This window comes from Balaenoptera physalus, assembly GCF_965194825.1.
Source record: "Balaenoptera physalus genome assembly, chromosome: 12".
Classification (NCBI taxonomy): Eukaryota; Metazoa; Chordata; class Mammalia; order Artiodactyla; family Balaenopteridae; genus Balaenoptera; species Balaenoptera physalus.
Genome location: NC_138897.1, coordinates 89,989,220 through 90,016,341, shown reverse-complemented (window position 1 = coordinate 90,016,341; position 27,122 = coordinate 89,989,220). Strand labels below are relative to the sequence as shown.

General features: G+C 49.3%; 1 protein-coding gene across 2 annotated transcripts; it reads left to right on the top strand.

The window, feature by feature from the left end:
• The first annotated feature begins 594 nt into the window (after positions 1-594).
• Positions 595-27,122, top strand: VPS37B (VPS37B subunit of ESCRT-I). 2 transcript variants are annotated; one of them, XM_082418345.1, is made up of 4 exons: positions 595-777; positions 22,240-22,411; positions 24,033-24,115; positions 24,878-27,122. In XM_082418345.1, the coding sequence occupies exons 1-4, from the start codon at positions 667-669 to the stop codon at positions 25,379-25,381; spliced, it is 870 nt and encodes a 289-aa protein (XP_082274471.1). In that variant the 5' UTR covers positions 595-666; the 3' UTR covers positions 25,382-27,122. The 2 variants fall into 2 exon arrangements, with proteins under 2 accessions (XP_082274471.1, XP_082274472.1); XM_082418346.1 differs by lacking the exon at positions 595-777 and adding an exon at positions 14,911-21,495.

Sequence of the window (27,122 nt, the reverse complement as noted above, 5' to 3'; positions counted from 1 at the left end):
TCATTTCCTTTTTGCACACTCCCAATTTGTAACCATTTGACTTTTTTGTTTGCTTCCCCGTCTGTTAGCTCCATGTAAGCAGGGGTCCTTTTTATTTTATTCAGAACTGTGTACCCAATTCCTCGTCCACATAGTAGGTCTCAACAAATATTTGTCAAATGAATGACTTGGTTGCTCCACAATTCCGAGGAACCAAAGGCATCTAAAGTTGTTTTCCAATAAAGTCCCCTTCTTTGGGGTTCCCTGGGTCAGGCTGTGCTTAGGCTGCAAGAGCTTCCTTCCCACTGCCTGCTTTCTTTGGATCTAGGCATTTCTTTTCCTTGAGGAAAAGGCTCTTATGACATCATGGCGCGCACTCCCGTGCTGCAGTGACATCATTACCGCTGCTCACTGCGTCACAAGCCCGTCCCCAGGTTCCTTTCCCTTCCCTTAGAAGCCCCCTACCTTTCCTCAGACAATCCCCGCCCCTAACACGCCTCCCGCCAGGTGCCCAGACTGCTACGTCACGTCCGCCTGCCCGCGCGGTGATGACGTCACGGCCCAAGGGCTGGCGTCACGTGCCCCCCCCCCGCTGGGGGCGGGCCTTCAGGGCGGTGCTTCCGGTCTGCGGAGCCTGGCGGCCAGAGCGGCGGCGGCGGCAGCGGCGTCGGCAGCCGAAACGCGGGGATGGCGGGTGCCGGGAGCGAAGCCCGGTTCGCCGGGTTGTCGCTGGTGCAGCTCAACGAGCTGCTGGAGGACGAGGGGCAGCTGACAGAGATGGTGCAGAAGATGGAGGAGGTGAGCCGAGCGGGGGCTCGAGGCGGCGGCGGCGGGGCCTCGAGGGGGACGCGCGGAGCCGGGGGCTGGCGGCGGGCTGGAGGTGGCCCAAGGCGGAGGCGGTCGCGGTGCCTCAGGTTGGGTTGAGGGGACTGTGAGGAGAAATGGGGGGTGGTCTTGAGACGGGGTCGGGGGTGAGGGGACCGAGGCTGGGGCGGAGCTGGGAAAAGCGTCCTGGGACGGGGCTTGCGGGGGCTGTTGGGGTCCTGAGGCGGGGAGTGGAGCAGGGATTAGAGAGCTTGGAATGGGCATTTGGGGACGTGGTCGGCTGTGGCTGAGTCCGGTGGGGCGAGGAGGGAATGGGGGCGTCGAGACTGGGTTGGAGAGGGTAGAGGGGACGGTAGTTGAGGATTACGGGTGCCTGAGACCGGACTGCGGGGGCCGAGGGCTGGGTCTGGGCGGTGGGGGGGGGGTGCTTGAGAGGTGCAGGGGGACTGAGGCAGTTATTGGGGTCTGAGAATAGGTTTTGAGGTGCTGAGTGGACTAGCTAGATAGAATCTTAGGAAAGGATTGGGGGTTCCAGGATGGGTTTGGGGGCCAAGGGTCTGTACCTAAGTCTGAGAGGTAGTTCTGAGATGGGGTTTTAGGGTTGGGCAGGGGTCTCCAAAGTTGGGAGACACGAGGCCACGGACTTACCCAATTAAGATTTGAGATGTCCATGTATCTGAGGGATCCTGATGTCAGAGGGACCCTCCAGGGTCTGACTTCATTTGGAAGTGGCCTTAGCAGCATTATCCCAGGGGGCTCTTCTCCAGGGTTTTGTGGGAGGGGTCTGAGGGTGGCAGCCGGATGCCCTTTCTGGTAAGAGTTGCCCCGTCCGTGGAAGAAGGGAATGTGGTAATTCTAGTAAGGTAGCTTTGCCCCACAGTGTCCTTCCTTGCTGGGGCCAGGGAGGATTCAATCAGAGCTGTTTTTGGGGAGGAGATAAACTGGAGGTCGGGGGCTGACAGCCAAGCCCCACCTCTTTGATAGTGGAAGGGCTGCCCAGTCTCTGGAAGGCGTGCCACCACTGTTTCTGGAGATCTCACTGCATCCCTTGTGGCGTGGTTTGTTCTCAGGGGTAACTGACTTCACTCTTGCGTTTGCAATGTGTGCTTTCTTTTCTCCTTTTCTCCCAGCCCTTTTGAACTCTTTCCCTGAAAGTCCAGTCCTGTGAGTCTGGGTCTTCTCCAGGCAGGTGGACCCAGGCCGATCCAGCTCTCCCCAGCCCATCTACCACTCCTACTCCTTTGTCTCTGAAGTCTGAGCCTTCCCACGCCTACAGGGCTGAGCTTCTCACCCAGAAGCCTGTGGGGGGGCTTTTGGCTTTCTTTCCGAAGAGGGAGTGATTGTTCAGCACTGAGCCAGCCCCCTTAAAAGGGGGCTTGTATGGAGGTTGCACATTCAAAATCACTGGAAAACCCTCAACAGATCATTGTCCCGAGCTACAGAGAGGCCACTGTAGTAAGATGGTATCAGTCTTGCCATTAATCCACCCCTTGTATTCCCGGGCTTTGTAACAACTTGGCACATACAACTTGCTCTGAGATGCAATTTACCCTATTTATGGTCTCCATGTGGCGCTTTCCTTTTCAGAGAAGAATAAGTGACAAAATCCATCTTTCTTGACTGAATGAGAGTTTCATGTCTCCAAAGAAAGAAAATCTTTGCTTAGTTTCTCTGCTTTTCAGTTGCCAGGAGACCTTTTTGTTGATTGTCAGCAGGCATCTTTCTAGTTTAATAATAAAACGATAGGTATGTTTCTCTACTTGGTAACACTGCCTACAAGTTATTTTATTATATGTGACTATCCAGTTTCGGAACAGAGTACTGTAGTTATATTAGTAGAACATTAATAGAAGTAAACTGCTTTTTAGTGCAGGGAAGATTGTGGAGTCAGGTCATTCTGCTGACTCTGGCTTCACCTGTTTCCGCTACCTGAGAAACTGGAGGTTACTATTTAAAGGGAAAGGTAAATTAATCTAGCAGGATTTTTTTTTGGGCGGGGGGTAAAGGTGACCTTCATACCAGAGTACCCTATAGAAATACTGAGGACCAACTCCTCCTGATTAGACCACGTGGTTAAGTTCAGTTACTCAGCAGAAGTTTGTTCTTCAGGGTGTACTGCTTTTAAAACAAGGAAACTGAACGTGAAGACGGAAATACCTTAGCCAGGCAGCTCACCTAGCCACGGTCACCCTTTGCAAGTCCTGTTACCCTGACCGTGTGTGGTGCGTTTCTGAAGGAACTGGTGTGATGTGAACAACCAAAATTCTGACCATGGTAGTTTCTCTCAGCTACTAATCTTGTGTGTTGGTTTATTTGGGGATGGCTGTGAGACACAGTAGAAGAAAATACTTTGTGAACTGTCCACTCTTGACCAGATGGCACATTTATGATCTGGTGTTAAAGAACATTTGGGCTCTGGAATGATACACTCCAGGCCAGACCGGGCCCCTGCCCAGCTGTGTGACTGCAGGCAGGTCACCTCACCTCTGTGAGCCTCTGCTGGGGAAGGATATATGAAAATATTTATTTCTTAGAGTTGATGTGTGGATTATGTGAAAGAGTGCATGTTAAGTCCTTAACACGGCATATAGTTAGTGTTCAATAAAGAGTAATTGCAGTTAGTAATTTGTAGTTCTCTTTTTAGAACGATTACTGACAATCATGCATGCAGATCATCCCGACCAGTTAATAGGGTCTCATCTCAAGAATCTATAAAGTAAATATTTATTTGGTATTAGCTTAAGAAACATTTTACCTTTCTGTGGTCAAAATGGTTATGTATCTCAGTAGGACTAGGATGAGACAGTAAATGGAACAGGACTTGCACAGCATAGAATCTCTTAACCCTGAACCAAAGGCTTTTTTTTTTTTTTTTGGCAGAAGGAAGTGTTTTAAATTGTAGAGTACGGCTTCTTCAAGCCTGAGGGGCTATTTTGTGGCGGCTGGGAAGTGTGGCTAGGTTTTGAAGGCATTCACTGTTAGGTTTAAATACAGCTGTGCATTATGCTTCACTTACATCGTTTTAATTGTGGCATCTGAGCTTTAGTCCAGCTCGAGACTAAATTCAAATCATGCTGGAGCTGCAGACATTCTCATTTTCCCTGCCCGTGGGTTTCTCTTTTCCTGTTCCTCCTGTCTGTATGCAGTTCTCTAAATGTAGTACATCCCTTGTGATTGTAGGTTCTTTCCTTTTGCTCTGGGCTGATGGTTGTTATGTTCACGTTTTTATTTTTATTTAAAGTTATTTTTACATGGCAGTGGAATGTGCCTTTCTCTATGTGTCCACATTAACCCCATTGGACTTGCAGGGCACTCCCTTAAAAGGAACTGTCGCTTAGGGGATTAGGCAGCTAAGCCGGACCTCCTGGGTCATTTCTCCCAGTGTGCCATCTGAGGAAATGCTGATTGGTTGATGTTAACTAAGGATTCACTAAGGATTCAAATTCAGGATCTTTGTTCCTGGGGCAAGTGAAACTGCCCACAGGCAAAAACTCTGCGGGTCTGAAAAATAGATTGTTTTGTGGAAAGTAAAGAGTCTGGTCTGGAAGAAGCTGTTTCCCTAAGGCGTGTTCTGGTGTGATTTGTGTGGGGCTTCGAAGCTACTGCATGAATCACAATGGTTCATTGAAATGTACCGACCAGGGACTGCTTCCTCAAACAAGCTCTGAACGCTGGTGGGACTGGTTTTTTTTTTTTATAATTTTTTTTTTTTAATTTACTTTTGGCTGTATTCGGTCTTCATTTCTGTGCGAGGGCTTTCTCTAGTTGCGGCAAGCGGGGGCCACTCTTCATCGCGGTGCGCGGGCCTCTCACTGTCGCGGCCTCTCTTGTTGCGGAGCACAGGCTGCAGACGCGCAGGCTCAGTAGTTGTGACTCACGGGAGTAGTTGCTCCGCGCCATGTGGGATCTTCCCAGACCAGGGCTCGAACCCGTGTCCCCTGTATTGGCAGGCAGATTCTCAACCACTGCGCCACCAGGGAAGCCCCGGGACTGGTTTTTAGAAGCTAAGATTTAAAACCCTTTTGAGTGTCTGCTACTGGAGTTTGTTTCTGTTCGTGTTGTACAATCATTATTGTATATATAAAGGCTTCAACTTTTATGTTTAAAACTTCTCTTCCATGGACCTATGACTTTAACTCTTGTGTAAAAAATTACTGTGCCCCAGAATATTTTCTGAAATCCAGTATTATCTGACTTTTTCTTTCTAAAGAACCTGAGAGTTTTGTGACTTATTTTAAACTCTGCTTCCACTGTAAAGTGAGGATGGTAACCATGCCTGCCTTCTAAGGTTCTTGTGAGGCGAAGTGGAATAGCAGGCGAAGTCAGTAGAGGCTAGCCCCCTTTCTTTAAAGAGATTTTCAGAATTGTTAGACGGTCTTAGGTGAAATCCGATCCCTTATTTCATTTAGTTGTGGTCTCCTTCTTTTGTATTGATCAGAAGTGCAGTGGGGGTGGTATATTACAGAACTGGCTTTTGATACCAGCAGTGTGACCTTTGGCAAGTATTCAGTCTTTCCAATTGCAGTTTCCTCATTGAAAATAAAGGGGATAATAGCAGTAAGCTACTCCATAGGGTTGAGGGTTGCTGGGTGGACTAAGTGAGATAAGCCTTTAACATGCTTATCATAGGAACTTCCCTGGTGGCGCAGTGGATAAGACTCCACGCTCCCAATGCAGGGGGCCTGGGGTCATCCCTGGTCAGGAAACTAGATCCCACATGCATGCTGCAACTAAGGAGCCCATGTGCCACAACTAAGACCCAGTGTAACCAACCAGTGAAACAAATAAATGAATCTTTAAAAAAAAAAAAAAAAAAAAAAAAGATGTTTATCATGGTACCTGGCACAGAGTGAACACTCAGTAAACTGTTATTATTCAGTAGTATTGCCAAAACTAGAAGGCATAGTGTCCTTTCTGCCATTTCAAGAGATTCCATTTCGTTTAAATGCTATGGAGCACTTACTGTGTGCGAGGCATTATAAAGGATAGAAACATGAATAGCATATACTCCCTATATTATAATCTAGGAAAGAAGCCAAGTACACAGACATCAGTACAAGAGAGAATAAGAGGTAGGGAGCTTCAGTTTGGGGAGATGAAAAAGGTTATGGTGGCGATGATGGCACAGCAACGTGAGTGTACATAACACCGCAGGAAGCGTGCACTTAAAAATGGCTAAAGGGGTCAATTTCATGTTTTGTATATTTTACCACAGTTTTTTTGTTTTTGTTTTTTTTTTAGAGAGAGGGAGAAAGTAAGAAAAAGGCCACATGTGAATTGTAAATGACATTGAAGTTCAGATGAGAGGCTTTCTGGCTAGATTAGGTTCCTACTGCAAGAGATGGACTTTGATAGGCAAGTAAGATTTAAGAAAATAAATGATCAAATACAGTAATTCCTATACGAGGGTGTGGAATGATACAAGAAACATCTGTGTACCTGCAAGCGGCTTTGGAAGAAAACACGACCGAGCCAGAGAAGAGCCCTCTGTGCTCCATCCTGAACGTGATTCCCCACCCCCCAGGGAGCCACTGTCTTGAATTAGGTATTTATTTCTCTAAGTAGTATTTTGACAAAAGTGGGGGCCCACGAAGGAGTGACAGCCTGAGCACGGCACTGAGCAGGAAAGCACGGGACAGGTTTTATGACTCGTTGAGTTACCAGATCAGATATGCTTGTGCGAAGGGAAGTGATAGGAAATAAGGCTGGCGAGGCGGAGAGTCAGGCGAGAACTCAATGGCGGTTCCTTTGGTAGCACTGAGTTTCCGTGACTCTTTGGAGCAGGGCAGCAGTGTGACCAGAAGAGCACTTTAGGAAGAGTATTTTGGCGGCAGGGTGTGGGCGGGAGTGGCATAGGGAGGTTCAGGAAGACCAGGTCAGAGGTGGAAACGGAAGGGCAGGTAAGAAGAGGTTAGGATTTGAGCTAGAGTTCTGGGAGGGGAGTTGCAGACCAGCTGGCTGGACCCCTTCACACCACGGTGCACTTGTGGAGCTGTCCCTCCCCCTCCCCTGCCCACCGAGGGACCCCATCAGCTTTGCCTTCCAAATGCTCTCCCCCCGCCCCCCGTCAGTCCCAGACACACGGTCCCTTAGCCTCTTTGTATGCCTCCTCGGTGGAATTTGAGACACATTTTGTAAGTCCCTTGCTTCCCTGTGTCCCTGACTGCCCTGGGGGTTCCATTTTATCACGTTTATTTTTGTGTCCTTGGCACCTAGCACATGCCTGGCACACAGGATGTGCCCAGTTAGTGCTGCTGAGTGAGTGGAGGTAGCTGGGCTTTGAGTGGAAGTGAGAGGGTGGGCCAGAGCGAGGCTGGAGGAGGGAAGAGGGGGTCCTTGAGACCGTGGTGGCCTGGGTGTGGGGGACAAGCAGGGCAGCTACATGACATCGTCCCGCAGGCAGCTGAGAGTGCAGTTCTGGAGCTCAGGGGGATGGTTTGCTTAGAGATACAAATTTGGGGGCTGACTTCGTCCAAGCACTTGTGGAAGTCAAGGAGAATATAAAAGTTTGAAAAGCCATTAGGAGTAATTGGGTTGGCAGAAGGAAAGAGGTGCCATGGAAGGACACGGGTCCGATGACTCGACTTTACAGACAAGTTGACATCCTGTTGCAGTGCCTGTACCGTACAGACTAGTCAGGAGGAACCCAGAAACAGGCTGCACTGGTTGAACCTCATTGTCGTGTGCAGAATTGAGGTGCTCTTGAGCTAAGCCAGCCTCGTTGTAGATTTGGCTTTTATCACAGTATTTGTAATGGAACGTTGCTATGGGGATCATGCCAGGTAGCAGTGCAGGGTTGTCTCTAACGACCTGTGCGTCAGCCGCTGCTCACAGATGTGATCGCTGAGGCTCAGCACATGCCGGGGCAAGGGTTCTAGCTGGTTTATTTCCTTCCTCAGCTGTGTGGGGTTTCCACATCCCATCATTATTCAGGAAAACCATCTTACCCAGTGGTACAAAGACAGAGAAAAGTTCTTTGTAGAGTTACTTCATAGGGAAGAGTGAAAGTAGAGCAGTAGATGGAGTTTTGTGGTCAGTAGGTTACCTTGCAGTGCGTCAGGGGAAAGCTTGTCAACGCATTTCTCATGGAACTGTGAGCAGCACTGGTCATCGTACCGAAGAGTGCGTGTGAAGAGCAGATGTTTGAATAGCTGTTATATTACAAGCAACGTCATAGTTAATAAAAGGCTTGATTTGAAAGAAACATTATCTCCAAGGTTAGCTAATGGCACCTTGAGGTTATATTCATACCCATAGCCCAGGGCTGAGGTTGGCAGAGGGACAGTAAGTGCTAATTGGTGTTTGCCGTCAGACAGCGGCTTTCATTAATGTGAGCACAGCTGAGGTGGGGTAAGTTTATTCATTTACTCAGCCTTTATGGAGCACCTTGCGTGTGGGGCGCGGGGTGTGAAACCGCTCAGCCAGAGTTTTCATCTTGTAGGATCTCGCAGGTATGCAAAAGCCAGTTTCAATGTATGGGTGAAACAGTAGGGGTGAGGACATGCCCTAGTGGGAGGGAGGCCTGGTGAACCTTTGCAGGGCTCAGGGAGATCCTTGGGAATGTTTCCTGGAGGAGATGACTCATGAGCTATGATTGGAAGGGTGAGTTAACCAGGTAATGAGGGAGAAAGACTTCCAGGCTTGGGGCTGGGCTGCATGAACAGAGGCACAGAGGAGAGAAGCAGAGATTGTGTGCACAGGAATACTGCAGGCCTTGCTGGAGGGGCCAGGGCAGGGCGTGGGGGGAACGAGGCCAGAGAGGCGGGCAGAAACCAGACAGCCCCATGTTTCCTGAGAAAGCTTGGGCTTCACTCTCCAGTCAGAGGATTTTAAACCAGGGAGTGGTGTGGTCATACTTGGCGATTTATGTAGATGATTCAGGCAGCCAGGAGAGGATGGATTTGAGGGGGTAAGACCAGAAAGCGGGGAGATCAGTTAGAAGGCTGAAAGAGGATTGAGAAGAAAGATTTTCAGGCAGCCAGACTCTTTGACTTGGAGGCTTACACCAGACTCATTGCACAGCCTGCTGAGTCTTGCTTTGCACACAATTCAGATAACAACACGCTTGGTCCTATGGCTAATCTGTCAGCGGCAGATTTTTTAAAGGGTGTAGGGAAAAACTAGTAGAGCCAATTACACCATCCAGAAGTACATGAAGCTGCACAAAAAATGTAAGATCAGCTGTTAAGCACAGGATTTGGGTTGCTAGAAGACTTCGGACACGGATTAACCTTTCTAAGTATTGGTTTCCTCATCTTTAAAAGGGGAGAATTAAAATACCGTCCTTATGAGACTTTGGAGGATTAAATAAGATAATGTTTGTAAACTGTGGAACACAGTGCATGACCATGATAAATGCCAGTAAATGAAGCTGCGACGGTTGTTAATGAAGTGGTTGAGGCTGTTTGGTTTAGGGTAGTGCTTCCCTAATTCTGTGATTGTTAATGGCAATTACAGTAAGAGGGCTCTGGTAAAGAAATCGGGGGAATCTGGTTAAATAAGAGGGGTTTTGCTTTGCTTTGCTTTGTTTGGTTTGGTTCTTACAGCTAGTGTGTGTTGTAGTATTTCCCACACTTACTCCATCGCAGAACTCAGTCTGGTGGGGCTAGGTTCCCCGGGGCACACTTGGGCAAATGTTTATTTAAGGACATAAATGTATCCATCTGCTTCCATGGCCCAGGGGTATTGGTTTTTCATAGACCCACTGTAGTTACTTGATATTGATGATTCTGTCTCATCAAAGGCTGTCCTTTGTGCTTTCATGTGCTCTGTTTAAGAAGGCAAGGAAGGAGACTTCCCTGGTGGTGCAGTGGTTAAGAATCTGCCTGCCAATGCAGGGGACGTGGGTTTGAGCCCTGGTCTGGGAAGATCTTACATGCCACGGAGCAGCTAAGCCCGTGCACCACAACTAATGAAGCCTGTTCACCTAGAGCCTATGCTCCGCAACAAGAGAAGCCACAGCAATAAGAAGCCCAGGCACCGCAACTAGAGAAAGCCTGTGCACAGCAACGAAGACTCAGTGCAGCCAAAAATAAATAAATTAATTAATTTAAAAAAAAAAAAGCAAGGAAGTGTATATAGTATTTAAGATTTCTGATCCCAATTGATCAAACCTTTAAAAAATGACATTTTTAACATGTTTATTATAGAAAAATTTAAAAATACAGAACTATAAAGAAGAAAAATATAATCACATATAATACCACCGCTCAGATAAACACTGTTAAACATTTTATACATTTTCTTTATGTGTTTTCTACCACTAGGATCATTCTGCATGTAGAGTTTTTGACTTCTTTTTTATCTAAATTTATGCTCTGGGCATTTTCTTATTTTTTGTCAGAAGATCCTTACATGACATGATTTTTAGTGGCTTATGATATTTTATCATGGAGGTATGCCACAATTTATGTGACTAGTCCTTTATTACTGGATATTAAGGTACTGGGTTTTTTCGCTTTCATAAATTATATTGCGGTTAACATCTTTGAACATAAATCTGTTAAAATATCAACACCTAATTTTTTTGAAAATGAGTCAGTCTTAAGTAGCTAGGCAGTTCTTTTAGTTAGAACATCTTATTCCCTACATCACTTATAATTGCAGTTTTTTTGTTGTGAAATTTAAGTAGAATAATTTAGAATAACTCATTCTCCTTTGACTAATCCCTTTCTCTACCCACAGACTAAAAAAAAAAAATCTCGTTATTAGAATAACATTTTCTCATACTGAATAGAAGATGAATAATTTCAGTCATGTGAGAGTAAACTTTTATCTATTAAACTGAATTCTTGAGTCAGGTGTTGGAAAGTTCATGTCATGATGTATTTTAAATGTAAAAGCAAAATTGTCAAAAGATGTAGTCTTAATATACATCTGGGATCTACCTGGATAGGCATTTTCTTATCTGCATCTGTGTAAAGACTATCCCAGAAAATTCACGTACATGCTTTTCTTGTAGTTTGTGGTGAAGAGGGGAAAACCCCAAAGCTCTTACTAAACAAGTGAACGCTTTGGTTGGTTGTCTTGGCAAGAAACTACTAATAAGAAAAGCAAAGTTTAGAAATTCTGTCTTCTGTAGGCTGCTTTCTTTTGGGGAGGGGGGGAGGGATCTGGATTTTTAAATTACGGTAGAAGCTATTAATTGACCTCCCTCTACTTAACTAAAGTGTTCCAATAATTGGCATTCTCCATGCCCTTCATCAAATATAATGATTGATGCCCCCCCCCCATCATGATTAGATGCCCGGGCATTTCTGCTCCCACACCACACTTGCGTAATTACCGAGAGTCAAGTGTGTTTTCTCTCAGACCTGTTCATTCTGATTTTTTTCTTTTTTTTTTTTTAATTTTTGAAATTTATTTAGTTAATTAATTTATTTATGGCTGCGTTGGGTCTTCGTTGCTGCGTGCAGGCTTTCTCTAGTTGCTGCGAGTGGGGGCTACTCTTCGTCGTGGTGCGCAGGCTTCTCATTGCAGTGGCTTCTTGTTGCGGAGCACGGGCTCTAGGCGCGCGGGCTTCAGTAGTTGTGGCACACGGGCTCAGTAGTTACGGCTTGCAGGCTCTAGAGCGCAGGCTCAGTAGTTGTGGCGCACGGGCTTAGCTGCTCCGCGGCATGTGGGATCTTCCCGGACCAGGGCTCGAACCCATGTCCCCTGCATTGGCAGGCGGATTCTTAACCACTACGCCACCAGGGAAGTCCCTCATTCTGATTTTGTTGCAGTAATTACATGATTTCATTAAGTACTGTGGCAACCGAGGAACCGTGCGTGAAAAGAGTGAAAACTAAGCTGAGTGCTTTGGAAAGAGTTACTATAAGGTGATTCACTAGGGAAAAAAAAGCTTGCTAGTATTCCAGGAGGATTCTGCTCTCATCTTGCTTGTCCAGTGTCTTCAGTTTCCCCACATTAGAAGGTGTGGTCTAGGCAAAGAACTTCTGGAAATCGAGCTAGTGGACCCTTTCTCTAAGAAAGGACCTTTGCCTTAAGTGAAAAAAATGGATAGATCTTTAAAATTCTATGTGTTTAGTGAGTTACTGCTTTAACCAAACTGCTTAGTTAACCAGCAGCTGACTGGTTCTGATTATATGAAGTGAGGGCTTCTCTGTGTTTTCCTGGCTCACCTGCTGTGAGATTCTGATTCTGTAGGACTAGGCTAGGGCCAAGTGTGCCAAGCCCCTTGCTTTTGGGAGATGAGGGACAGAGGCAGGTAACATTGTGTTCAGCTTGGGTCCCGTCCTGCCTTCTGCTTCTCATCCCTTTCTTCTTCCACCCGGAGTCCCCAGGAATTACAAGGCCAGTGATACTAGGAAAGTAACATGTATTATCGACACCACTATCCACACAAGTCCAGGAAGTGGGGAGATCTTGGTCCCCCCCCTCCCCCCCGCCAAATATTAGGAAATACGTCTTCTAGGAAACAAAAAAACAAAAAAACAACGGAACACCCTGGTATGTTGTGCCTGCCAGAAGTAGAAAACAATCAAATCCTGTGTAGCTGAGACCACTTCTTCCCTGGGGCTAGTCCGTTTATTTTCAAGCCCAGCTTTTTGCATTTCCTGTGGTCAATTGCACTTACAGTGAATAACATACTAATTTTTAAGATGCGAGTCAGCTCCATATGGAAGGGATTGGTCGAGTCTATGTCCATTGTCTGCTACTTTCTGCGGACAGCAAGTTTCTCTCAACAAGAAGGATTTTGATATCTGCGATCAGAAGTAGCAGTCTTTATTAATCTAATATGTTCTGCTTGTTGAGTGGTTGTTTTGGTGGAACATTTGATAAGCAGCTGGCAAATTTACTTTCCCGAGTAGGCTGTAGCCTTGGAGATGGTTTGACACAGCCCACGAGATTGCTGTATTTTAGAACAGTTTCATAATGTTCTACAGTTCTTTCACTGCATTTTTTGTATTTTCATATCCTTAATTTTTTTTAACATGTTAAACAGTCCAACTCAGCAACCGTTAAGTTTTTTCATAGAAACTCAGGGAACATTTGGATTGAATCAAGCCACATTGGGTTGTGTTTACAGGTCACCTCTGGGTTATTATAGGCTTGGATTACAGGCTCCACCTGAAAGCCTGCCTTCAAATGGAAGACTGGTGAAATGAGTGCATCACTGGGAAGGTCTTTTCACTGAATGGAAGATGAATTTGGGTTTTCTGATAACCTAACCTTTAGTATTAAAGCCCAAACTCAAATTGCATGTGACTTTGGTGAACTCTACCGTAAAATTAATTGGTGAACTAGATCAAGTGTAGCACGATAAAAGGAAACGAGGTTAACCTGGCTGAATGCGTGCCAACCTTTTTATCACCTAATCCATAAGCCTGCTGTGTTTAACGTCTGAATGCAACCTGAACTTTTCTAGTGGAAAGTAAAAGGCTAAGATTTCTTTCATTCTGTATCTTTGTATTATATATAACTTTCTATTTAATTTTATTTGGAGAGGAAAAAATCAAAATGAATTTCCCACCAAAAGGAACCAGTGTTTCTTTGAGAAGGACCCATCTGAGTTAGGGGCAGCAAATGTACAGATTGGTCTGGGACATCTTGTTTTACCAGAGAGCAGGGCAGCTGTCAAACCTCTGGAGTATGTCAGCCTAAGAGCCAGCTCGAAGTGTCTCCCACTGGCCATGGACAATTTGAGCATTAGAAAGATTAATGACTACAGCTGATTAAAAATCTGTTACTTAATAATGATACCTCCAAAAAAAGCTTATTGGTCGTTTTTGGAGGTTGCTTGAGCACTAACTCAATCTTCTAAAAGTTGGCTTTAAAAGTGGAGGGGCGGCAAAATCAAACATTAATCCTGCTTTTTCCTATATAAGTTATTTCCGATACTCAAACAGATGAGGCAGAATGCTCATAGAGGAATTCAAGCCAATACATACAAAAGATGAAATTAAAGAATTTTTAGTAAGTGTAGTTACAGCATTGTAGTTAGAGTTATGAAGTTCTTGCCCATTAAACATACATATTAAAGTTTTTAAGGGTGAAATGATATTATGTTGAGATTTGCTTTAAAATACTTCCCCCCCAAAAGTGGGGAGTACAGAAGAAACAAGACTGGCAAATGTCGCTAATTGCTGAACCTGGGAGAAGGGCGCACAGGGATTCATTATACTACTTACCTCTGCTTTTGCTTTCTGTTTGAAATATCCTAATAAAAGGGTAAATGAGAGGCATAAATAGAAATGAAATTTAGGTGATTACTGGAACTTGAAAATAGAGAAGTGGTGGTAGACTGGATTTTGTGTAGTAGGGTAGATTCTGTGGCATAATTCATGGTGTAATCCTGTAGAAAACACACCTGGAGACAAAATACCCTAACTCTTAATGTCATACCTCTGGAGTTACTTCCTGGCACTTGTGACTTTGGTGATCTCTAAAACCTCCCTAAGATTGCATTTCCTTTTTCCTGAGTAAAATGGGGACAAATCTGTCTCACCCTCGCTGAGAGGATTAAGGAGATATAATGCATGAAGGGACGGTGGCAAAGCGCCAAGCACGCGGTGAGAGCTCAAGAAATGTTCACAGGTGCTGGCGAGAGTGAAGCTGTCACGTCACCACCAGTAACTTGTCTTACTTAAATCTTTAAGTTCGCATCTGTTTGATTTTTTTCCGCCCTTTTTCTCCCCTGAACCTTTCTTTTTTAAACTTCTTATTTTATATTGGAGTATAGCCGATTAACAATGTTGATAGTTTCAGGTGTACAGCAGAGCGACTCAGCCGTACATATACATGTGTCTGTTCTCCTCCCCTGAGCCTTTTCTTTGAAGAGCAAATGCAGTCAGGGCTACAGTCTGCAGTACAGGGTGAACGGCGCCCTCTGGCGTTAGGCCCTGGGAGCTGAACCCCGCCCATCTCCGTGGCGGTCTTGGCGCGGAGACTTAGGCTCAGGAGGACAGACTGTGTTCTGGTTGCTGCCCTCCCAGAGCCTGGCGTGTAATGGTGCTTCTTAAGTATTTTTTGAATGAATGAATGAAACGCGCGAGCCGCTGTGTTGGAGCACGTTGCGGCGGCTGTTACGAGCCGTACATAGTCTAGGTACTGGAGTTCACTGAGTGTCTTAAAAAAAAAAAAAGGTGTGTAAAGTATTGTGGGTTCCAGGCCATCACAATCATAAACATTACTCCCACATTCTCGTAGGCTTTCCAAGAGGGCTGAATTTCAGCTCAAGAGAAGGGATTGTGTGACGCTGACCCACCTCTAATGAGTCTCCACATATGTGTTGCATGTCTGATGTCTACGCAGTAATGGGTAGTTTTGCTTTAGAGCAATCACTGTCATAATCTTAATTTTTTCCCTTTATGCTTTGCTTCCAAACTGTGATCACTCCTGTGGTGAAGTAGGGGTGCAGATAGTTTCACCTGGTTGGTTGTAATAACGAGCATTAATCTATGATGTTACTGTTTAAAAATTTATTATAAACATTCAAAGAAGCTAATCTTCAGAACAGCTTAGCAAGGTTTTAACAACTGACAGGTAGTGGCCTGAGGCCCAGCAATCAAGAGTCCTCCAGATTGAGTTGAACACATATTTAGCAGTAGGCATGTGTTGGCCTGGATATTGTGCTGGTTTCTGGGTATCGGGGAGTGAACAGGGCTCAGTTTTCCTCTTAAGGGGCCTGAGGTTCTCATCAGAAGGGTGAGCGTGAGCTCAGACGCCGTTGTATTTCATGGGGAAAGCCATTCCAGTTCTGTCAGTCATGCCTTTGGCGAGACACGGCACTCAGCTTGGGGAAGGTGGGTATAGACGCCCCCAGGACTGGTGCAGGACTGGCCACAGGTGTGCACTTCTCAGCCCCAGGCCTGAGGGATGGAGCTGGGTGTGGAGAACGAGAGAGGGGGCTGCTTTTGATTGGGGTGGGGGGTTTGGTCACCTACAGCGACCCCAGAGGGAGGGGACCCAGAGAACCCCCTCCTCATTTCACTCTCGTCCCACCCTCAGTCCCCATCGCTGAATCCAGCTAGAACCAGAAGGCAAGGGGCCTCGGTGGTGGATGTGGATCAGCCAGTTGGCCCCTGGGGCACAGAGCAGGATGGAGAGGGGATCTCAAGGAGAGATGGAAGATTCCAGCCCTGGATTAGTCCTCTGGATGCCATAACACATTACACAACTTGGTGGCTTAAAACAAGACGAATTTATTCTCTCACAATCCGGGAGACCAGAAGTCCTAAATCAGGGGTGTCCATGCTCCCTCCAGAGACTCTAGGAGAGAATCCGTCCCTTGCCTCTTCCAGCTTCTGGTGTTGCTGGCCTCCTTGGTTTGTGGCCGTATCACTCCATTCCCTGCCTCTGTCTTCACATGACCTTCTCCTCTCTCTGTGTTCTCCTCTGTGTGTCTTGTATAAATCCACTGGCCATTGGATTTAGGACGACCCAGGTAATCTAGGATGATCTTTGTCTTCTTTAACTTAATTACATCTGCAAAGAGTCTTTCCCCAAATAAGGTCACATTCCCAGGTTCCAGGGATTAGAATGTGGACATTTCTTTTGGGGAGCCACCATTCAGTCCACTACAAGCACCCGTCACTCGCAAGAGAGTTAAAACGCCATTGTGATACCGTGATAGCTGTTGGTGTGACTTTGTTTAATTTGCCTTTAGTCGAGGGGCACTCCTCGAGGGCAGGGTCCGGCCTGCCTCGTTCACCCCTGTGTCCATCGCCGGCCCTGCCCAGGGTCAGCGCGTAACAGTGCCTCAGAAAATCCTTGTTTGGATGAATGAATAAACAGATGAACAGACAAGCACCATGAACTACAATACAGAGTAAAACCAGGGGTGTGCTCTGTGAGGCCACAAAAAAGAGCTCAGATGTCACTGTGTGCTGAAGGAAAGCCAGTTCAGTTATATCAGTTGGGTCTCTGGCACGACAGGGGGCGCTCAGCTTGGGGGAGTCGAGGGACGTTTAGTAAAGGTGTTCTTTACAAGGAGATGGTGGGTGTAGACCCCTCAGGGCCGGTGCAGTTCAGCTTCGAGCCGGACACTTGCAGGGATGGGTCGAGCGGTGTGTGAGTTGTGCCTCGTAGAGCACCCGGCGATCAGGCAGCGAGAGCGTGTGTAGCTTTGCGTGCGGCTCTCAGAGTCGAAAAAGGCCCAGAGCCACAGCCAGGGCAGGGGTTTGAGGAGGGGCGTTATATATAGGCCGGGGAGCAGCGTGAGCAGAGTTGTTGGTGAGGAGTGTTTTATCTGCCAGACGGAATGTTTACTTGTTAAATAAAATGGGATCCTTGACTTTGTACAAATACTAGGCCTCTGAGCATGGCAGTAGGTGAGAGGGCAAACCTGTGTTTTTTTGTTTGTTTTGTTTTTTGTTTTTGGGCTGCACCTCGTGGCATGCGGGGATCTAGTTTCCCAAGCTGGGATCGAACCTGTGCCCCCTGCAGTGGAAGTGCAGAGTCTTAACCACTGGACCGCCAGGGACGTCCCCCAAACCTGTGTTTTTATCTCAGTTCCCCAGCCCAGATTCTGTGTCCTTACTGGGTTTTGAGCATTTAAAGGACTTCAGTACGATCAAGAATTTCCATCTATTTTGTTGAAATTTGCTAACATAATTCAGTAATGTCATTTACTTTGTTATGATAAGGATTATATTATAGTGTAAAGGGGGAATAAGGGACTACTCTGAGTATTTTTCCATAAAAGATTTAGCTTGGAAACGTAGGCAGATTTGCCCATTGTAGTGTTTATAGGAAGGCACAGTTATAATTATAGTTGAAGGGGCAGACAGACCAGCTTAAATCGGAACTTCACATTGTGGAAGCATCTGGTTTGGAAAACATCCACTACAGACTCAAACCTTGACCCAGCTCTGGACAGTGGGGCGCAGGCAGGCCCCCGTCCTGGCCCCGAGTGCCTCTCAGTTGTAACTACTGCATGTGTCATGCAGAGGGGGGTTTGTCTGTTTTCCTCCTCACCAACTTTATTTTCTACCACACTCCCCCAACCCAAATAAATAATGACCTGTGCATTTGAGGTAGAATGTACATTCTGTGAGAACGTCATATAGTGATGTAAGCCTCCCAGGAGAGAACAATATCTCCACTCTGCCTGGACAAGTATATGTAAAAGACCTTGGTTTTTTGTTTGTTTTAAACAAAGGCAGCTTATCTCCCTAGAGCCTCTGCCCTTCTGGTTCTACTAATACCTAACAGGTTTTTTCTTTTTTAATTAAAACATAATTACTTTCTATAAATTTATATATGCTTATTATAAATGATTCAAACACTATACACAAGTAGAAAGAGGAAAGTAAAAAAAAAAAAAAGTCACGCCATTGAGAGGTCGCTGTTGGCTTTGGGTGACCGTCCTTTCAGACTGCCCTGCTCACGGATGGACAGATGGGCAGAAATCACTGTATAAGTGGATCTTACTGTAAATGCTGCTATCACACATCTCAGTTTTCTTTGATTTTGAACAGAAAAGGAAACTGAAGTGAAACTGAGTACATTTATAAAAATGTTTCATTACCACAGAGAGATTATTTCCTGAAAAGATTTCTCTATGGTTAAGAAAAAGAATCACGAGAAACCATCAAGAGGCTGGGACCCAGTTTTCAATTTCAGGGTGTATGGCTCCGCACGAGGGCCTCCTCCCGCGCGAGCCCTCGGATCAGTAGGACGGGGGGTGGTGGAGAGTCAGACCGCGCATCACCCAGCGTGGCTGCCGCTTAAGCCTTGCTGAGTGTGGTGGGCATGGTGCCCCGAGGCCTTTGCAAACGATAGAACAAGGCTGCCTGCTTCCTCCCAGTTTTCCTCAGCTGGGATGATGAAAAGGAATGTTGGGGAGGAAGGCCTTTCTCTAATGCAATATCAAAGGCGTGTTTGGGCGCTGATGCTTGTGCTGGAAGAGCTTTATCAGAGGCTTAAGAAAGAGGCTTTTCCCCACTTCAGCCTGCGCCCTGGCCACCGCTCCCGCCACCACTGTCTCCACTGTCCACCTGGAGAGGGTGCGGGTGTGCCCTGGGTGGCCACTGAGAATTTCCTGATAGTCTTGTAAAAACATCTGAGTACCCGGGGATAGAAAGAGTGCAGCCAGCATAACGGTCGTCTCCATCGGTTGGAATTTTATTTTGCCTCTGCATTCTGTGCATGACATGTTGTAGGAGAAGTGATTCTGACCTGACTTGGACCCCAGGAGAATAAGCTTTATTCGTAGATATATTTTAGGGTGGAACTGTGAGGCAGGGATCACCTGGGGGCTTTGAAGACACTCTCTAGGCCTGGGTCCCCTCCTAGAGAGTTGGGCTCATCTGGGACTGGTCTGGGCCTGGGGAACTTGTCAGCGCCCCCTTGCCTTCAGGTAGTTCAGCTGACGCTGAGAACCCCCGCGGTAGGCTGGCACTTGGCGGTGCTAGGACGGTGCACTTCCCTCATGCGATGCCTTTCCAGTGGCCCCTTGGGAGCCCTGTACTTGTGGTCTGCCTGCGCTGAAGATTTGGGGAAACTCCTGATCGGATGGCCCTTAGATCCAGGACGAGTGAGACCCTCCACCGCAGTCCCCAAGGGTTCCTCTATTACGGGAGCCCGTCTGTTGCATAAAGGATTTGGGGCATTTGTTGCTTGACAAGCACAGCTCATGGTTTTTTTCTTTTTGACTCTGCATTTTGTTACCCACCTTGTTTGCCAGATCTGGCCTCAAGTGACTGGCTTTTTAGGGGATGAGAGGGTCTCTGATTGATTCAGCAGATCCTTGCTGAGTGGCTGCTGTGTGCTGGCTGTTTGGCACACCACAGACGCCAGGACGCCCAGAGGGGGTAAGAGTGAGCGGGCGCACAGACGTAGTGCTCACTGGTTGCCGTTGGTGGCAGGAAGGAAACAGGTGCTGTGACAGAGGGCGGCTGCTGGCTTAGCGACGACGGCCAGGGAGGCCTCTGCGGACACGGCGCTCAGCTGGGGCCGGGCAGTGAGGCGGGGCCGGGGGCCTGCTGGGGAGAGCTTGGCTGGTCCTCAGAACTGCTGGGACGGGGCGAGCGAGGGCCAGGTCACCCCAGGGCTCAGAGATCAGGGCCTGACGAGTTCGGTTCCATTTTCACTGATTCTCAGTTTGAGAATAGGAGGGTGCCTGTTCCTCTCAATTCTCTGGGCCTCACTCAGGGCCTGGCAAATAACAGTTGCTCGGTAAGTGTTTATTGAACACAGAACTGATTGAGTCAGAATGATGGCGTGCATGGGGCAGTGGGTCCTGACAGTGGCCTTGAATACCTGCCCCTTCCTGTCCATCAGATGAGACCAGTGGGAGCAAAAGATCTCATCAACAGTCTGTTTTATTTATTCATAATTAAAGTTTAAATTTTGAGATAATTGTAGATTCACATGCAGCTGTAAGAAATAACACAGAGATCCTGTGTAGCCTTCACCCGGGTTCCCCCACTGACAACATCTTGCAAAATTCTAGTCCACTCCCAAGCCAGGATTTTGACACCGATATGGTCAGAGCAGGGCACCGTGGCCACGAGGAGCCGTCCTCTTGCCTCTTACAGCCACTTCCCTCCCCCCAGCCACGAATCCATCTCCATTTCTGTAGTTTTGTCCTTTCAAGAATGTTGTATACACAGAATCCTGGAGTCTGTGACCCTCTGGGCGGGTTTGTTTCTTGCGCTTAGCCTTGTCCCCCCATCTTCGTCCAAGCTGCACGTGTCTCAGCAGCTCATTCTTTCTTAGGGCTGCGCTCTGCTCGTGGTGTGGGTGTAGTACTGCATTAAGCCGTTCACCTGCTGGACACCTGGGTGGCTTCAAGTTTTTGCTTACAGAGAAGGGCGTTCTGAACATTCATGTGCAGGTTTCTGTGTGAACATAAATTTTCATTTCTCTGGAATAAATGCCCAAGTGTACGATTTCTGGATGGTACGGTAGTTACCTGTTTTGTTTTAAAAGAAATTGCCGAGCTGTTTCCAGGGTGGCTGTACAATGGCTGGTTGGTTTGTTCTTTTAAATGGCTTAATCGCAGGGAAGACTCTTCTGCAGGACCTCTGCATGCAGTGTACCTGGAGGCTGAGCTGCTGTGGGTAGGGGTTGGGGTGGTGCTGGGAGCCCCCCAGGACCCCTCCAAAGTCTGCAGGACCAGGAACCCGATTAAACCAGGTCTTTCCAGCCCCCATAGTCCTTGCTGGCTGAAAGGAGCAGCAAGAGAGGAGAGTATTTCTACTGTACTAGTTTTATAGTGTTGAGCTAGAGGCTTAATATTCTATTTTAACTTAAATTCTGCTTTACCCTGAGCCTAATCTTGAGGGCCCTGCCCTGTGGTCCATGCGAGAGAAGCAGATTATGTGTCTGCTGAGGAGAGGAGCCCCCCACTCGGTGCAGGGCCTCCTGCTAGAGACCTGCATCCATGGCTCTTTCTTTGTTCTCACACGTGTGAGAGAGTGTGTGTGTGTGTGTGTGCGCGCGCGTGCTGGGAATTGTGCACTAGCACCAAAGGGTATGGCTGGAGGGGGAGGGGTTGACGTGGAGGCAGCAAAACCAGGAATCTACAGTCAGACGAGCAAGAGGAAGGAAGTAGCAGCGAAAATAGCCTGGGTGGAGTGGGGTGTAGAAAATATCAAGGGGAGGACAGGATTGCTGGTGTGGGGCTGACAGAGAGCTTCGGAGAGAAACGGGGGCAAATAAGACTTCAAGTCCAGAAAGCGAGGCGGCTGCAGGCCGTGGAGGAGCCCCTCACCAGCGAGTGGAAAGGGGACTGAGCTAGAAGTAAGACACGTTGGTATTTTTGCTTTTTTATTCAAATGTACTTCTGGTTACGTTTCATTAGGACTTCCTCACCTTTTCTCAGACCTCGCATTAACCCCTCTCACCCCTGAGGTCCAGGCGGGCTTCTCCACCCACTCGTGACCTGCCACCCCCGGAAGCGCAGGACCCCTGTCGGGCAGATAAATCCCCGCCCCCAGCTTTGGGTCAGCGGTCAGGAGCTGGGGAGACTCAAGCCTCTGCTCAGACGTGAAGAGCCGGTGTCGGGCGTAGGGGCAGAGTAGAACAGGGCCCCTGAGTGGATTCCTTCCCAGGGTCTCGGGCTTTCGTGTTTGATCTCAAAGCCTGATGACTAAGCCTGAATTGACACCATGCCAACTGGCCCTCCTCTGATAAAAAGTGATTCACTTCTCTGGAACAGCAGCAACTCGTTTTGGAAAACTCTAGCTCCAAATCTTTAGAGCCGTCCGCTCCTAAGAGCACAATGGCAGTGGTAAGGAATTCCGGTCACAGCGCAGCTCCTGGGGTGAAAGCTTCAGCAGGTCCTGGGACAAAGCCCGTCCTGCAGGCCTGAAGGAGAGGAAGTGGTCTCGCTCTTTAAGAACGGGAACAGCGTCCAAACTAGAAATCGGGGCTGGCGTCGGGATGGGGGCAGCTGCCCCGCCAAACGGAAGCTGCTGCGGTGGCCCCGGGGGTGGGGCTCGGGGCTCACACGCTGGTTCTCATCACCCTGTATGGTCTTTGCAGACGCAGAATGTTCAGCTTAACAAAGAAATGACGCTGGCCAGCAACCGGAGCCTGGCAGAAGGAAACCTTCTCTACCAGCCCCAGCTGGACTCTCTGAAAGCACGTTTGACCCAAAAATACCAGGAACTCCAGGTGCTCTTTGAAGCCTATCAGATAAAAAAGACCAAATTAGGTAACTCTTTTAGGGTGATCTTTCAAGAATAAAGAGCTGAGGCAAGGGTGCATTTTCAAGCTGTTGCACTAACCAGGAAAGAAATGTTATTATGGAACAATTTCAGATTAAGACAGTCATTACTGCTGTGAAAAAATAGTTTATATATAGGATTGTGTCAGTAATTTAGAAAAAGAGACTTGACTACTTTTTAAACAAGACCCTACCTTTTCCAAACAGTATAGAAAAAAGGCAATTTTCTGAATTATGATATACAACTAATGTTTTATCCTTGAAGTTAGGCCCTCACAGTTAATGTTGAAAAATATTCATCCCTGGAATACTTTATTTTAATGTCACACTTTACTTTGGAGCCATTATGAAGTGACGCAGGCATTGACTGTTGTTGAAGCCTGAGTACATTGGGGGTAGCTTTCAAGGAAACTCTGAGATTAAGAGAAGGTTAAAAGGGGAGTTCCCTGGTGGTCCAGTGGTTAGGACTCAGTGCTTTCACTGCCGTGGCCCTGGGTTCAATCCCTGATCAGAGAACTAAGATCTCACAAGACGAGGGGCACAGCCCAAAAAAAAAAAAAGGAGAGAGAAGGTTAAGAAATCACCCCCTTCAGTGAAATGTACAGTGACGTCCGATACCATGATCCCTATATCCGTATAACTGCAGTAAAAATGCACTGTAACATGCCCGACCAGAATGAGTAAAGGTGAAAAGACGGGCTACACCCGTGCTGGTGGGGATGTGCGGTTCTTCCATTGCTGGGAGGAGTGAGAATTGGAGAAGCTGTTTGTTAGCACCTGCTACAGTGAAAAGTAGGCATGCTCTGTGATTCAGCAGTTCCACTGCTGGGTGTCTCCCCAGCAGAAGCGAATGTTCACTCATGTCTATCAAAAGATGCACGCAAGAATGTTCATTATAGCTTGCTCTGTGAGAGCCAAACTTGCAAACAGTCTAAGTGTCCGTCTACAGAATGATGGGTAAGTCGTGACACTTACACAACTTTCAGTGCCGCAAAGCGCTGAAAGAAATGAACTGCCGATTCGTGCAGCAACACGGATGGTCTCAGAGATGTGGTATTGAGTGAAAGAGGCCAGCACAGAGCACATACTGTGTGAGTCCACTTGTGTGAAGTTCAGAACCAGGCAGAACTCTTGGGTAGTGAAGGTCAGCACCTCTGGGAGTGGGCCTGGGAGCCTGTGCAAACAGTCTGTATCCCAGTCTGGGTCATGGTGGTTGGGTTTGTGTGTGTAAAAATTCAGGTGGTACGCTTAAGATGTGTATACTTTATGTATTTATGTAAATTATCACTCAGAACTCCAAAGGAAATAAATTATGGGGTGATTGCAGGGTTAGGTTGCAAGGTTAGGTCACATGCTCAGTAATCGCCGCTGTGTTGTGAGGCAGGCGGGTGACACTGGCTGCGTTACGGCCTTTCCTGTCAGCTTCCTGGAAAGTCAGCTCAGTAGCTGTGACTCTCCTGTCGCCTATCCAGCGAAAGTACACTCTTTCTTCGAAAGGGAAGTGGGGAGGAGACTGGGGGAGCGTGTCGTCCTGAGGGGCCGGGGGTCATGGTGGTTTCTGAGGGTGTGCCGGTGCCCCTCACCCGATCGTGCCTCTTGCTTCTTCCAGATAAACAGTCCAGCAGCGCTTCCTTGGAGACCCTGTTAGCGCTTCTGCAGGCGGAAGGGGCCAAGATCGAGGAGGACACGGAGGTAAATCCAGCCAGCCCAGCGGGACGCCCCAGGGCAGTTACCCGGGCCTGGGCCCAGCTCCCCCAGGGCCAGGCATGCCGGCTGCGCGGAGAGGGCGGCCCAGCCAGTGGGCTGGGGAGAGCGCCAGCCTGGGGGCCAGGGGAGCAGCGGGGGCGGTCTGGTCCTCAGGTGAGGGGTGCACGCTACACTGAATCGGCGCCCGTCCCGTGGGTGCCGCTGGCTGAGTTACCATCTGTCTGCGTCAGCTGGCCAGGCACAGCCTGTGGGCACGGCCAGCTGAGCACCCGAGGCTTGAGCCTCGCTGAGCGATAAGGAAATGAGTCAGGGTCCAAAGTTGTGCAGTTGTAGCCTCGCCGGACTAGGCCGAGTGCTCTGAGGAACCGTCGGGCGGGGCGGCCCTCGTGGGCGCGAGCAGGTTTCTGTCCTGCCGACCGTGTGGGGCTGTCAGGGCGCAGCCAGTGGAGGGAAGGAAACGCTGGTCTGCGGCCGGGGGCTTAGCAGCTCGGGCCCCTCACCTTAAGGCGGGCTCTCCCCAGGGCCCGCCACCTGTCCGGCAGGTGGGACCAGCCCACCTGTCTTCCCGCTCACTCGGCCCGGGTGGGGCGCCAGCGGGGTCTGCAGCGAGCAGCGGCCGGGGACAGGGAAGGGATGCGTGTTGGGAGGAAGCTGGCCCTGCCTCCCCCGGTGCCCTGGGGGGTGAAGGGCGCTTCCTTCCCTCACGGCTGACCTGCCCCGTAAACCGGGTTTCTCCTGCTCCTTCAGAACATGGCAGAGAAGTTTCTCGATGGAGAGCTTCCCCTGGACTCCTTCATCGATGTCTATCAGAGCAAGCGGAAACTGGCCCACATGCGAAGGGTTAAAATCGAGAAGCTCCAGGAGATGGTGCTGAAGGGGCAGAGACTTCCCCAGGCCCCGCCGCCAGCCCCGCTGCCCCCCAGGGTGCCCGAGCCGGTGCCCGCTGCCCCCCTGCCCTACCCCTCCCCAGAGGCCAGCGGGCCCCCCTCCGCGGTGCCTCGGCGCATCCCTCCCCCACCGCCCCCGGTGCCTGCGGGACGCTTAGCCGCGCCGTTCGCCGCCGCCCTGGGCTCAGGACAGGGCCCCCTGCACCCAGTGGCGCAGTGCCCACCGCTGCCCCCGCGCGGGGGCCTCCCCGCACAACAGGGCTTCTCCCTGCAGCAGTTTGTGTTGCCACCGTACCCGCCGGCGCTGCCCCAGAGACCCCCGCCCCGGCTGCCTCCGCACCAGCCGGGCTTCATCCTCCAGTGAGCGGCCCTTGCCCTCCCCGCGAGACTCCCTCGCCGGCGCCTGCTGGCCGGGTCCGCGCGCACAGATGGGGGCCGTGAGCACCGGCTGCTCTGCCAGGGGCTCTGGTGCTCGGGCCAGGGCGTCCATCTGGTTGTAGAGCCGTAGGTCAGGGGTAAGCAGACGTAGAACCCTGGTTGTGGACACCTAGGCGGTTGTGCGCTGGGCCTCAGCCGGGCCTGCCCGTGGTCGTGCTGGTTTGTCTTCTCGGTGTGACTCCGCAGTCTGGTGTTGAAGTCGTGAGTTTGGGAAAAGGCCCCCCCACCGCCTCCGTTCCCACGTAGGATCGTGGTCCTCCCGTTGCAGCTTTATTTAACAAGCATGGTTCATCATTTCTGCTATATTTTCAAGACGGTTCTGTGTGTCCCAGCCCAGCGCCCACCGTAGCCCCTGGTGGGGGTCGGTCGGTGGGCCAGCCCGGAAGGTGCTTACTGAACCCGTGTGGGGCGGGCGGTCCTCACAGCCCCTCCCTCCCCCGAACCTGGATGCTTCAAAGCCACCCTCGGAGTTTGCACTTGGCCCACTGCCACGTCCAGAGGCCGGGCGAGTTGCAGCCGGGTGAGGAGGTGGCCGGGAGCTGGACTTTGCACAGCAAATGACGGCCCCAGCTCCTCCTCCTCTGCCTCCGCCTCGAGCCAGCCCGAGGCTCTCTATGAAGAAATACTCCTCCAATATTTTTACTATGTGTGTAATTTTCCTGTTTTATATTGGGAAAGAAAACTTTTTTGACACTCATAAGACCATTCAGGGAAACTTTATGAAAAATGCACATACTGTTCTGAGCAGGTTGAGAATACAGATGACGTGAACGCAGTTTCCTTTCTTGCAAGCAGTGCACGGTCGCCCCTGCGGGGGCCCGTGCTGTGCCTTAGCTTACCTGGTGCCAGGAGTGGCCGGCCAGGCGCTGGGGCGGCGTCACCAGCCGCTGCTGCCCCTGCGGCTCTGCGTTCCTTGTCGTGTTACAGGTGGAAGAAAAGCCCACCCACCTTGAACCAGAATACCCTTAGCCAATATTCTCTGCCTCTGACTGGGCCTTGGGGCAGGGGTGTGACAGAGGGATGCCAGCAGCATCTCAGCTCGGCCTGGAGAAAGCCTGCCCCGCAGCGTCAGGGAGGTACCAACAAGCTCTGATGCTCTGGCAGCACCCCGGGCTCTGCCTGCCCCCTGGGTCCTCATCCGCACGTGCCGTGTGTGCTGGATTCCCAGGGCCCCAGGCGGGGCTGGGGGTAGAGTTGCCGCCCACCTGTTGACCAAAAAAGGCCCGTGTGCTCAGTTGTGGAACTCCTGACTCCGGCCTGTGACTCCCCAGCTGGCTGCTGCCCAGGTGACGGAATCCAGGCAGAGCTCACACGGGGTCTGTCCTGGCAGGCCCTGGGCGAGGCCACCAACCTTTGTCCTCAGTTACTGTACATTTCTACTCCTGGACTTGAACTCTGCTGTATCGTAATTGTTTTTAAAGAGAACCGCTGCACAGGACGATTTACTGCCCTGCCAATCAGGTGGGCCTGTCCACGTCTGTGAATCTCGAGAGCGGTGCCACCCACCCCGTACCTCTGCCGCCTGCAAGGGGCACAGCCAAACGTGTGAGCTCGGCGTTGATGTGGGGGAGGGCCGCCAGGCTGGCCTTGCCGTCTCCAGGGCCACATCTGCGCTGTGGTTGTAAAGCTGTTAAGACCCTTTTTAATAAATAGAGAATTGTTAATAA